Below are 13467 nucleotides of genomic sequence, written 5' to 3' on the forward strand. Positions count from 1 at the left end.
CTTCTTAAGAATTTCCCTAGAAAAAGATAATCATGCCCTTTCTGGATCATTATTAATTGCAGTATTAATTTTCAGAAAAAAAGACCAGTCAACCATTCCTTTATATTCTCCACTTCTCCTATATATATCTAACAATTAATTAATTAATTAATACATCAAGAATTTCATTTTACAGTCAATAAATGGGTAGGATAGGAAATTAATTAATACAGCAAGAAATTCAATGTTAATCCGAATTGGTAGACAAGCACTTAAAAAATAGTATTTAAGTATCTCTATGCAAATGTCTATTCAAAATCAACCAAATTGGGAATTTTGAGGTTGTCAATTGTGAGACCTATTCATCAAATTACCATGTTACGAGGGGCCATAACCAGAGTTTATTCTACTGCACATGCATATTATTATGCTGTCTATGTTTATGTGTAGCCCACACAGAATATAGCCAAGAAAACTCGACTCCACCAGAATATGTTAGACGAATCTTTATGTTTAAGAATCAAAAATTTAACCTTAGATTCATTTATTTGCCAAGCTTGGATGATAGTTATCAGGATTCAGTGTCAGTTTGTTTCCATTTTTCGAAACTGTTTTTTGCCTTTAAAAACTAAACAGAAAATACAAAGTGTTTGGTAAAAATTTGAAACAGCTACTTTTTGCACAAATACAATAATATCTACTGTCTATCAGCAACAGAAAACAGCAAACGGCTAACAGCAAATAACAAACAGGAACAGCGGAAACAAATGGGGCCTCAGTGTATAAGAAACAAAGAATGGTGAAAGAAAACCTAGAATTGTATTGAATGATAATGTAACACTAACATATATTTCATTTATATGCTGATATGGATAGGTGACGATAATGATATCATATATGTGTGACAGGTTAAGGTTTTAAAAGACCAAATGTGATTTTTGATATCTTTTGATGATTAATTTCTATTATTCCTTATGTTCTGTTTGTTTTCCTTTCTATAATTGTTTTTGTTATTTCCCTAAAGGCTTCTATGAGCTAGAGTAGCTAATTGTTATAAGTTTGTTAGAGTTTTAGATGGTAGTATCAGCTGTATGATAACATAGTTGTACTAACTTTTTCCGACCTTCTCTTTCTATACGAGGTCACACACACTGTATTAGGAAAATGATCCAAGGAATTAATAAAATCATTTCTATTTTCTTCCAAAAATTTTCTTTTCTTTTCTAACTATGTTTTTCTCTTCTATCTTGTTCTTCTTTACCCTTAATTCTATTTCTACTATAATCTTCTACTATCAAAATATTTAATCCTGACATTGGTATTAGAGTCTATGACTCTTAGTCGTCGATCAAATTTGTATGGTCAGTAACAATCAACGATCTAAAGCAGCAACACGAGTATATACACAAGCTATGGATGTTATAGAACGACAGATTCAAGCATTAAATGCAAAGTGAAGGAGCAAGAGGAGCTCACCGCCACCAACATGGAGGACCTGAAGACTCAGTTTACTGATATTCAGGCTGCTCAAAACTTACATTTGGATTTAGTGCAGCGAGACCAGAACAAAACTCAATCTTCTATTGAAAAGGTAATCAAATCCCCAACCTCTTGAATCTCAATCTCACAAGGATAATGGTAGTTCATCTTTTGTTATGATTACTTTTGGTAAATGTTGAAACACAATTTCCACAAAGATTTTTTATTCTGACAAAAATAATTATACAATTAGATTCCCAAAACATTTAACTGCAAAATTGAATATCTATATGTTTTATGCTAATAATATTATTAAGTTTTGTGTTGAACTATAAGACAATGCTATAAATCATAAAAGGCCTTAAATGAAAGAAAAGCCCAAAGCTTTGGTTCTTGCACAAAAGTTGGAAACAATCTAGAAGCAAGAAAGGGAGCCGGAAAACAAGAAATTTTAGCATTGAATCCATGTCTGACACAACGCGTCCAAAAAGAGAAAGAAGTACAAGCGACAGAAAGCTTGTCCCCGCCAACAACTTCTACTATTTTCCATAAATACACAAATCATCACTCTGCCGAAGCAGAAGTCAGAAGTGTGCGAGGCTCAAAGAGATAGAAGCATGGGCATCCGCAACGGTAAACTTTTTGAAGTATAAGTCAGAAGGTGAAAGCGACCGAAGTCATTTTTATCTCCAATGGACCTTTTGAATTTCGAAAGCTCCAGCCTTCAAGCTCTACTATAAAAACTGAAGATAAAGCTCCTTCTCTTACCTGATCACTAACGAGAAATCTAAAGATTCAAGCATTCAAGCAAAAGAGCAAAAGCAAAAATACACATCCATAGTTATATTTGTGTAATACATTTTGAGAGGTAGTGATTAAATTTGTGTTCTAGTTTGTAGAACAAAAATCATCAATTGTAAAATGGATGACAAGCTCTTCAGTTTACTTCGGTTTTAAGTAAACACTTGTGATAGATAGCTGAGTGTGGAGTGTAAAGAAAGGTACTTTACAGAACCGTTGTATCTATTGTAAAGGTTTGTGCTCTACTGTTGAAAGAGTTCAATAGTGGATTAAAACCCAGAAGAATGCATTCTAGGGACTGGATGTAGGCAGGAGGCTGAACCAGTATAAATCGCTGAGTATCTTTTCTCTAACCCTTTCCTTTACTTACTTATGATATTTGCTTGCTCTAAAATTAATCTCATAAGTAACGGTTCTGACTATTGTGTATCAATAGATCGCAAAACTTAAGTCTTCAATAGAAGCTCCTCTGTGCAAACTATCTTCTGTGTAGTAAGATCAGAAGCATAATCAAGCTCTGTAAACTAATTAACTTAGTGAATGAAACTTGCCTTTGATTCCGAGCTTGCCTCTATGTTGTGCTATATTGAACTAGAAGTGAGAAATTTTATAAAGGGGTAAATTAACCCAATAGTTCCATTCACCCCCACTGGAACTAATTCTATCTCACCAGGGACCAACAAGTGGTATCAAAGCATAAGCTCTATATTAAGATAAAATTATCTTGAGCTATATCCCTAAATGGCATCTAATAGCACACATTTCCTTACGGGGAATGAGACAACTGAAATCCTCCCAGAAGGATTATCCATCACCAGATCTCCTTTGTTCTTTGGATCGAACTATACATTTTGAAAAAACAGAATGCAGAACTTCATCCAAGCACAAAACATGACTGTCTAGTTGGCAATTGTAAGAGGCCCCTATGTACCATATGAAATAGTCAGTGGGGATCAAATTCTAAAAATTAAGGATAAATGGACAGAAGATGATTTAAAGAAGCTACAAAATAATGGCTCGACTATCAATATGTTTCACTGTGCTCTAGATGCTGCAAAGTACAATAAGATTTCTGATTACGAATCAGCACATGAGATATGGAACAAACTGGAGGTCACCTATGAAGGAACCAGCAAGGTCAATCAGTCAAAAGTAAATCAGTACATGAGACTCTATAAGCTATTCAAAATGAAAGAAGGTGAAGGCATCTCTAACATGAATGATGCGAACCCACGAGGAACAGTGCCTCGAAAACCCGACAACTAGATTTGATCCCTAGGAAAGCTAACGAATCAGGGTCGGACAGAAAAGAACCCTTACAAAACTAGGTTGTAAAGACCCAATCCCAGTCTCCAACAATTAAGGATTTTAATCCCGAACTGTTCAAAGTAGTGCCCCAAAGAACACAAGAGAAATCACTCACAAACTCTTTTTCTTATTTAATCAAATGTGCCTTTTACAAATAAAAGGGCTCACCCTTAAATACATAAAACACAAATAAACTATGACTAGAATTGCCCCTTATGTACCTTAAACAATAACAATAGTACAAGGGTAATTAGGGAATTAACTTAGTCAACCATAAAAACAAAATACTACATAAATGTTTCCATACAATGAAAACCCAATAATGAAAAACCAAGTCAATTCATATGGAATTGATAAGGTTCACATTGTGTTGAATTTGTCATTTTGACCATTGAAATAATTAAATCAATTCATATTGAATTGATTTTATTTTCCCAATAAATCCAAATGGTTAAAATTCACATGGTGATTTTTGACTCAATTTCATCTTCGTGTAACTCGAAAGTGATTAAATTATTTCATTTTAAACTTCGCACGCTTCATAGGATTGTCGAATAAAGGATTAAAATTCGTAAATATAATCTCGTTCTTACCATGGATCCGATTCTCATCATTCCCCCTCTCTTCAAGACGATTCGTCCTCGAATCGCAATGTTGTTCGTGGATGAACACCTGCAATTTACAATCTAGAACACTAAACAAACAAGTGTCAAGTTTGTTAGTATAAGCACGTATCTTTTCAACACCCACGAAATCAACAAAATTTGTCTTTTCAACTCCACACAGTTGTTCATCAATTTTCACCTCATCTTCTCTTGCAACCAGTATCTCTGAAACATAACATTGGTCAGATGCAGATACATATTGAATCTCAACCTTGTCTACATCATTTTCAACTTGAGATCTTGTTTCAATTTTTTTATTCGGCGGCGTTTCATCTTTCTTTGTTAGTTCTTCAATTTCAAGAGCATCATCCTCATCATTGCATGCAGTGCTCTCAGACTCTTCCTTCACTCTGCCAGACTCTTCCTTCACTCTGCCAGACTCATCAACAACTTTTTCAGTCTTTTCACCCGTTATTTCTTCACTTACACATGTACGTTTATCACTATTAGCAATAATCTCATATCGAGATATGAAGTCTTGTTTGTTGTAGTAGTTCTCGACTCGATTGAAATCTTGCATTACACTCGGCATGTGTTTGTACAAACCCACATAGAAATGGTTAGGAACAAATCGTTTTCTCATAACGGCTTTTAGCTCTTTTCAAGAATCAATTGGTGGTTCTCTACACCTCTCTCTGGTTGTCACAAATTGATCCCACCAGATTAAGGCATAATCTGAAAATCCTGTAATAGCTTTTTGTACCTTCTTCTTTTCTGAAAAATTGTTATAGTCGAAAATCATTTCCATTTTTTTCTCCCACTTCAAATAAGCTTCAGGATCGTCTCTTCCACCAAACGATGATATTTTGAATTTGACATTCCCAAGACCTATTTCTTCTCTACCATAGTCACCTTGATTTCTAGTTGATCTTTCGCTGACATCATAATGATACATTACATCGCTTTGGTTTGTTTCTAGAACAACTCGTTGATTTTCTTCCATGATGTCCATACGTTCCATCAAGCGGTTCAACATTATTAACACTTGATCGTCTGTCATATTATTGCGCAAAAGAAATTCAAATAGATCAAGTAAAATAAAAAAAAAACTCACGATTCACTCGGTGTTTCGCTCAATTTTTTTCGGCTATTCTCTCTGATATGCTCACCACTCTGTGCCTTTTACCGCTCGATTTCTCTTACAGTGTTCTTTAAAGAACTCAGTCGAACAAATTCAGTTTAACCCCAATAGTCAAAAACCAAAATTCAACCTTACAACCTAAAAGAAAAACGTTAAACAATGAACGAAACGCAAATATGCAACTCGATGACCAAAATATAATGTTGACGTTAGACAATAATCAATAGAAAATCATTGAGTACAAAATTGAAATTAATTTTGTACCATTAACAAAATTAAGGAATTCTTGTCTTCTAAATTGGAAATGAAAGACCTGTAAAGTTTTTTTTTTTTTGAATGAGAAACAGAACTGCAACTTGATTTTTTTGTGCTATGAAAAAAAATGTATAGGTATAAATATATTATATACTATATATATAAAAAAGTACTTCACGTGTGATAGGTTGGAAAAGATTTGATTTTTTTTTCACTACAATTTTTTTTTTCTCTCTCTTTTTTTTTTCCAAAATTAGGACAACAATTTTTTTTTCTTTTTACTCTTAACAGAAAAAAAAGAAAATAAAAAAATTAAAATAAAATAGTCAAAGAATATTACGAATAGATAAAACCTGAAAAGTTAGAGCTCGACTCTGATACCAAACTGATGCGAACCCACGAGGAACAGTGCCTCGAAAACCCGACAACTAGATTTGATCACTAGGAAAGCTAACGAATCAGGGTCGGACAGAAAAGAACCCTTACAAAACTAGGTTGTAAAGACCCAATCCCAGTCTCCAACAATTAAGGATTTTAATCCCGAACTGTTCAAAGTAGTGCCCCAAAGAACACAAGAGAAATCACTCACAAACTCTTTTTCTTATTTAATCAAATGTGCCTTTTACAAATGAAAGGGCTCACCCTTAAATACATAAAACACAAATAAACTATGACTAGAATTGCCCCTTATGTACCTTAAACAATAACAATAGTACAAGGGTAATTAGGGAATTAACTTAGTCAACCATAAAAACAAAATACTACATAAATGTTTCCATACAATGAAAACCCAATAATGAAAAACCAAGTCAATTCATATGGAATTGATAAGGTTCACATTGTGTTGAATTTGTCATTTTGACCATTGAAATAATTAAATCAATTCATATTGAATTGATTTTATTTTCCCAATAAATCCAAATGGTTAAAATTCACATGGTGATTTTTGACTCAATTTCATCTTCGTGTAACTCGAAAGTGATTAAATTATTTCATTTTAAACTTCGCACGCTTCATAGGATTGTCGAATAAAGGATTAAAATTCGTAAATATAATCTCGTTCTTAGCATGGATCCGATTCTCATCAATGAACACCAGCACTACTAGAAAACAGTTGAACAGTGACGGAAATATCCGTCACAAATCACTTATTTTCGTCGGTAAATCGTCATAGTGACAGAATTTGTGACGGATCAAAACCGTGGTTATATCGATCGACGCAGATTTCGCTTACGTTTATTGTGACGGAACATTGTGACGGACTGGTGACGGAATTCCGTCACTCAAGGAGACGGAATTCGAGACGGAAATAAACGTTAAGACGTCCTAACGTATTTACTAACGTTTTTCCGTCACGATGTTATAACGAAATACAAAGACAAAATTAAACGTCACAATCTTTATTCCGTCAAAAGCAACATTCGTAACGGAAATTCTATCAAAATATCAAATTCCATTAAATGAGAATATCGTCACAAATTCGGTTTGTTGACGGAATTCCGTCTCAATATAATTTATTTCTTTTAATACTAAATAATGCATTTTATAATTTCGTCTCAATATGTGTATATACTAAAATTGAATATAATCTAAACTAAAATATATTTATATAAATAAAAAAATATAAGATCATAATTACAAAAATAAGCTAATTAGTTGCATAATATTCTAGAATATAATAAAAGGTTTTTAGATCATATACAAAATTAGCCTCTAAAATAATTAGCCTCTAAAATGTGCACCATGCATAATATACTCTCTAAAATGTGCACCATGCATAATATACTCTTTGCTCATCAATGACCTGATCAGCAGCTTGCATTCTCTCTCGTGTGATGTTTACCCCCTCCTATAAATATGATGAATTAAACCAATCAGTTAACATTCAAATGATATAATACGCATTTACTGGACGACCTAATAAACGGATATGCAATATATGAAAAATCAACGTGTACAAAATTAACGGGTCTGTAATCAGTCTTATTAATTACAGATTATGCTAACAATTAATAAAGATCTATAAAAATCTCTCTCCCACGTGTCAAGTTGTTTCATACCGCAAATTGCATAAATTCAGGTTGCCGCCAAAAAATTTAAAGCCACACATATGCAATTGGAACTGAATAACTGAATCTCCGAATTTAAATTACTAGTAATTAACAAAATTTATATTTTATTTCACTTAAGGCATTTGTCTAAAGAATAGATTTTAGAGTTTCCAAGACTATATCTCAACTGCATATGTTATTATGTAATGGTTCCTGTTATTGGATCTGGTTATCTATCCCTGCAACTAAAATTTGGCAATAGCTCGGATGGCACATTGAGCTTTGAAGGTTGCCTACCTTTTTAACCTATTTCGACAAGTGGCTAAGGTAAGGGTTCAATTAGAGAAAACTTGTTCCAACTCGATTGAAAATAATTTTTAATACAACAGTCTACTGTTATTTTATTTCTGCAATACCTTGTGAAGGAATACAATTCAACCTATAAATTGAATAGTCAGATTTTAGTAATTTGTTGAAAAGTTGTACACAAACATTAAGAATATGGTCTCTAGCACATTATTAAACATAAAATTCAAGCAATTCCACATTTAAAATGTAACATCTATGTCATTTAAGTAAGGAAAATATGTACAAGACTATGATTTTCAGCATTTTCAAGGTGTTGTTTGTCGTGTTACCTTGTTCAATAAATACAATAATTGATTTGGATTTTCACACAAATTTACTTGTCCTAGTGTCCACTACTATATTCAACATATCAGACTATATATAAACGAAATCACCATTTGAATGTACCAATTTAAACCATAAGAATCAAGTACGAAGGAGTGAAAACACAAGAGTACCGAGTACATAAATTTTAAATTTTAAATTGCACACTAACCTTAACTGCTACTTCATGACAATTTTTCAGCATGGCACGATGCACTTGAGCAATAGATGCAGCAACTCTTGGTTGTTCATCGAATGACAAAAATCTGATAATAGATCGGAAGTCAGCTGAACATAGTGCAATGGCTTTAGCTTACAAACACTTCTGAAAGAATTATGGTAGCTGGTCTAAGCTTGTTTTTCTTAAATAGGTCCAATATAGAGTAAACTACTTACTCCAATATCAGACAAAAAGTGTAAGGTCGTCCCCATTTTGAGGGACAACTATTGTTCCTATTCTTAGGGCCCTCGCTAAATTTATACATGCATAGATATACATCCTAGGGCCCTCGCTAAATTTATACCTCTAGTGGCCTCTATTCATTGCTAGACGAGTTATTGGTGTTATCTAATTACAAAATGATACCACAAAAAATTGTATGTCATCTTTTCCTTCACAGTAATTACGAAGGGAAAATGAACCAGAATTCTTGCCACAAAGTTCTTGGCCTTTAACAACATCATAAAATACATAAGGTCCAAGACCCTCAGTCTCATGAAACTAACCTGTTTTATTTGACATCTTCTCTCCATTCTGCAGCTTACCATCATAAAAATGAGAGGAAGGAAACCAACAAATCTCCAGGTGCATCCTATATTGTGAAAGGAAATAGTTTGTAAATAAATATATTGTCTTCTGTACATATACACTTGATATCTCCAATGGCATGAACATTTTAAAATTAATAGGAAAACTGCATATTTAAGCTCCTAATCAATTTAATTTTTTTTTTATTAAACCCTTGGTGCAACGGGTTCGAGTCTTAGGAGCGGCCTCTTGCCAAAAAATTGGCAGGGGAAGGCTTGCTCCCAGTACACCCTTGTGGTGGGACCCTTACCCGGACCCTCGCTTAAGCGGGGACGCGTAGTGCACCGGGCCACCCTTTTAAGCCCTTGATCTTTTAAATGCATACATTAAGCCCTTGATCAAGGGCTTAATGTATCTATTATTAAGATTAAAGGGTTAATGAATAAAAACAAATCGACCAGGAGCTCAAAAATGCATTTTACCAAATTAATATTGACAAGATGGAGGTCAATCAAGTAGGGCATACAAAGTATTTTCATTACTAATATATTGAAAAATCCAACCATGATTTATGGAGTTCAGACAAGGTAAGAAAAATCCAATTGACCTGCTTGGTATAAGAATGGTAACAGGATAACCGGCCTTTTGTATACGCTCAAACATGCTGCATTCATAAAGAAATTTACTAGCCACATTAGAGAGGACTGTTGCAGGAAGTTGTTTTGGATCACCAACCTTAGAAAACAGTTGTCAACTTCAGTACCAATCCTTAAATCTTCATATGGATGCTTTAAACATAAGAAATGAGGACTATTTCCTTACCATGATACACTTCAAACATTGAGGAGGAATCAAAGTAGCAGGTTCGAGGGCCGGCATATACAAAACTGCAAAGTTCAAAGTGCATAACCGCCAGTGCTAATTACATCAATAACCTTTACAAATCAAACTAAGAGTTTAGTAAAGTTTACATGTGCTGCATCAATAACAACCCCATCAAAAAGTGTATGCTCGGATGGATTCCTAAATCTACAACTTGAAATGGATTCAGAGCAAACCTCATAGAGGTCACCACAACCACTTATGTATTTACCATTAATTCAGATTCCTTTAGTATAGACTTCCTCATCTTAAGTTTCACAGCCTTAATTTCTTTATTAGATTTCTTCTCTCATGCCTGAGCATCGCTTAGATTTGTCTAAAGCCTGCTTTTGAGAAGAGAGACAAGATTCATTCATCTAAAGCATCCTTTCGTTCAGGCCATAGTCCCTTGGAATCTCAAAGCTAGAGAGCTCATTTTTAGTGTCAGAAAATGAAGTTTTTGGTCCTAACAGAGTCATCCCAGTGTTCCAGACAACTTCTTTAGACAATGAAACACGAAGGAGTGAAACTTGTTCCATCAATTGATCAACATTAACACTCTCTATATTAAAATAAACAAATGTGTTAAAAAGCATACAGATTAATAACAGACGACCAACATGAAAGTCCCAATAGCACAAATTCTTGAGAATAGGACATATACTTACCACATGAAATAAGATTTTCAATGGCTGTAAAAACCAAAGTATTACAGCAAGATCCCCTGAGCAAACTCAATACAGAAGTTGTTGTTCATTTCCAATAAACAAGAATGAACTTAAGTGATGATTTTCCCTAATCCACCAGGCAATGTAACCATAGGAAGTCAAATACTTTTTCCATGATCTTTCCAGAATGGAAGGCCAAGCAGCTTCTGATAGTAAGCAATGAATTTTCTCCTGTGATTTTAAGTCAAAGTGATATTTATATGCAAGGGGTGAAAGGCTGGCTGCACGAGAAATCCACCTTGAGAAGAAAGAAAAAATGTTTTAATGTCTGAAACTTTGATATAACAGAATCTAATTGAACCTCTAATGGAGCAAACAGAAATGTAATATCAGAACGATAAAAGACATCAAAGTGATCTTGTGGTAGGTCCGCCAACATATAAACATGAGTTAAATTGTTACAAGTCTGTTCAATCAAGTAAGGAACATGAATTCAATCTGAAAGCCTTAGGAATGAGATAAAATCCCCTTACCCTATATGTCCAATCACAGTATCACCACAAACCATTTCAAATCAAATGCACTACTCATTTAAAAGAAATTAAATGTCAAAGTCAAACACATAAAAGTTTCACATTAGTATGGAAGAGGTGTTATCAGGGGTCACCTACCATTTTCAAAGCATGTCTCAAGCCTACAAAAGCGGCAGACAAAGAAGAGCTACTGGAGAAAATGAACTTTAAACCACATGCAAGACCCCTCGAGTCTTAAACTTGCTCCAAGAGGCACTTACCCACTTGCCTTACACCCTGCATCAGAGAATAAAACATTATTTCCAACCATTCTCAGCAGGTCAATCAAATGTGTGCACATGCACATGTAAATATAAGAAGAAATTCATTATTTACTAAAGATCAAAAAGTAAAACATCCTTATTTTGACAACTACATTGACGCTCATTCATCACTGAGATCCACAAGTGAAAGGACCAAGCTCTCCATCATCCTTGGTTCCCATGTTCACTGCTTTGAAGTTCACTTTGCCCCAGTTTGAACAATGAAATGTGCAGTTAACCTACAGATACACAGAATTTATATTAAAGTGACCAGAAATAAGCACAAGGAATACAAACAAAGCCTAAATCATGTAGTACAACTCAATCACTGTGGCAGAGAGATCAACTCAAAATACCAGTAACGATAATTCTATAACATAAAGATGTAACTCATAAAGGTAGCAGAAAATTAGAACCTGTTGAATGTTCTTAGCAATGGGAGATGCATCACTGATACTCTGAGTTTTCTTAAAACCATAGATAATGTATATAGCTTCATCAATTAAAATTGGGTAGGGTAGAGAAGAAACTTACATTGATTGGATGACGCTTGAAAGGAAGGAGTAAGATATTAACGGCCACATTCAGAGACCAATGGAGAAAAATGAAAAGTAGTGTCAATCATGGACAGGACCAAGCAGAGCTACTGGATCCCTTGAGAAGGGATCCATAAAATCAAGAATACAAGCAGGCAAATTAAGGATCCTGCAATATAAACTCATGAGAAACCTAGAAATGAAAGCTGGATTTCCATCAAAAAGGAAAACTTTCCTAACTTAAAAAAAAATACATGTTGAACAATCCAAGTCCAACTTGAAAAATAAAACCATAATTTTTGAAAAGATAACTTCAAAGCTTCAAACAGGGAAAGAAACGAAAAAATGAGAAGAACCAAACAAAACATACATGGATATGATGAAGAAATCAGAATAGAAGCATATCTACAAATAAAAAATGAAGAAGAAGAAACTAACCGTAAGAGAAGAATAGGTTCACTTTCTCACTTCGAAACCACAGCGAAAGTCTCAAACTTTTCTACGCAGAACAGGGGACACGTTACAGATTTGTAATTAGAATAATTAAGAATCGAAGTGAAGAATCGAAGGTTTTATGTGAAGGATCAAAGTTCCAAGTGAAGAAGGATTCTTGAAAGGGATTAGGGTTTCAGTTTTTGCATTTGGGGGAGAGAACTGTTATCGCACGAGGGAGAAGAACAAAAACATGTACGTGCATAAAAACCTTCTATATATTTTTGGTCTAATAAATTTTATATAAAATAAAATTATAAAATTATATTTGCCTTGAGACGGAAATAAACTTAACGTCTCTGAAAACGTCACAGATCTTAGACAAAAACAATTTCGTCTCGTATTCCGTCTCGAAGGACGGTGGGATTTTTCCCGCATTGCATTTTAACGAAATAATTCATTCCGTCTCAAATTTACGTCTCAAGCGTGTGACGGAATCATTTGTGACGGAATTCTGTCTCAAATTAGTGACGGTATCAATTCCGTCACAACATTCCGTCATTGATTCATGATTTTCTAGTAGTGCAGATTCACCAACATAATCAACGAGCTCAAAAGATTGGAAAAAGTCTTCTCGTAAGAGGAGCAAGTAAAGAAAATCATGAGGAGCCTTCCGAAGGGTTGCTAGGCCAAGAAAATGGCCATTTAGGAAGCTCATGATCTAACAAAGTACAAATATGATGAGCTCATTACATCCCTTCTGACACACGAAATGTCCATGAATTTTTTGAAGCTTTGCGGTTCTCACCATAATCTCTAAAATGAGATTCAACAGAGTTTTTTCGAGTAGTTTTATTGCATTTGGTGATCTGGATTTGTCTAAATAATTGTGATGCTTATGAGGTGGCCTTTTAGAATCATGGCACATTTGGTGACATATGTTGTGCTCCCTTCCCCTCGACTTACCTCTAATTGAATCTTGATGAAAGTCTGACGATATATTTCTCTTTCTTAGTCAAGTGCAGATGATGTGGTGTCCGGTGGTACACGTAATAGAGTCTTGCCTATCAAGACACCTATTGGCTTCTCTTGTCTT

At 34.3% G+C, this 13467-nt stretch overlaps 2 protein-coding genes across 7 annotated transcripts; both read right to left on the reverse strand.

The window, feature by feature from the left end:
* Positions 1–1309: 1309 nt before the first annotated feature.
* On the reverse strand, positions 1310–6155 carry LOC136233322 (uncharacterized). The gene is made up of 2 exons (XM_066022951.1): positions 4161–6155; positions 1310–1686 (listed from the first exon to the last, which is right to left on the reverse strand). The coding sequence occupies exons 1-2, from the start codon at positions 4813–4815 to the stop codon at positions 1682–1684; spliced, it is 660 nt and encodes a 219-aa protein (XP_065879023.1). The 5' UTR covers positions 4816–6155; the 3' UTR covers positions 1310–1681.
* A 1004-nt stretch (positions 6156–7159) lies between these two features.
* On the reverse strand, positions 7160–12629 carry LOC136233439 (probable helicase MAGATAMA 3). Of its 6 annotated transcripts, none has more exons than XR_010690838.1 (10): positions 12378–12629; positions 11938–12108; positions 11240–11642; positions 10569–10866; positions 10011–10462; positions 9862–9926; positions 9647–9703; positions 9018–9103; positions 8464–8557; positions 7160–7417 (listed from the first exon to the last, which is right to left on the reverse strand). XR_010690838.1 is itself a non-coding variant. In XM_066023095.1 (10 exons), the coding sequence occupies exons 6-9, from the start codon at positions 9916–9918 to the stop codon at positions 8490–8492; spliced, it is 339 nt and encodes a 112-aa protein (XP_065879167.1). In that variant the 5' UTR covers positions 9919–9926; positions 10133–10462; positions 10569–10866; positions 11240–11642; positions 11938–12108; positions 12378–12629; the 3' UTR covers positions 7160–7417; positions 8464–8489. The 6 variants fall into 6 exon arrangements, 4 of the variants coding, with proteins under 4 accessions (XP_065879167.1, XP_065879166.1, XP_065879164.1 ...); XM_066023095.1 differs by having other exon boundaries at positions 9647–9774; positions 10133–10462; XM_066023094.1 differs by having other exon boundaries at positions 9647–9774.
* Between the last annotated feature and the right edge of the window lie 838 nt (positions 12630–13467).

The sequence above is a fragment of the Euphorbia lathyris genome, chromosome 6, assembly GCF_963576675.1.
Source record: "Euphorbia lathyris chromosome 6, ddEupLath1.1, whole genome shotgun sequence".
Lineage (NCBI taxonomy): Eukaryota > Viridiplantae > Streptophyta > Magnoliopsida > Malpighiales > Euphorbiaceae > Euphorbia > Euphorbia lathyris.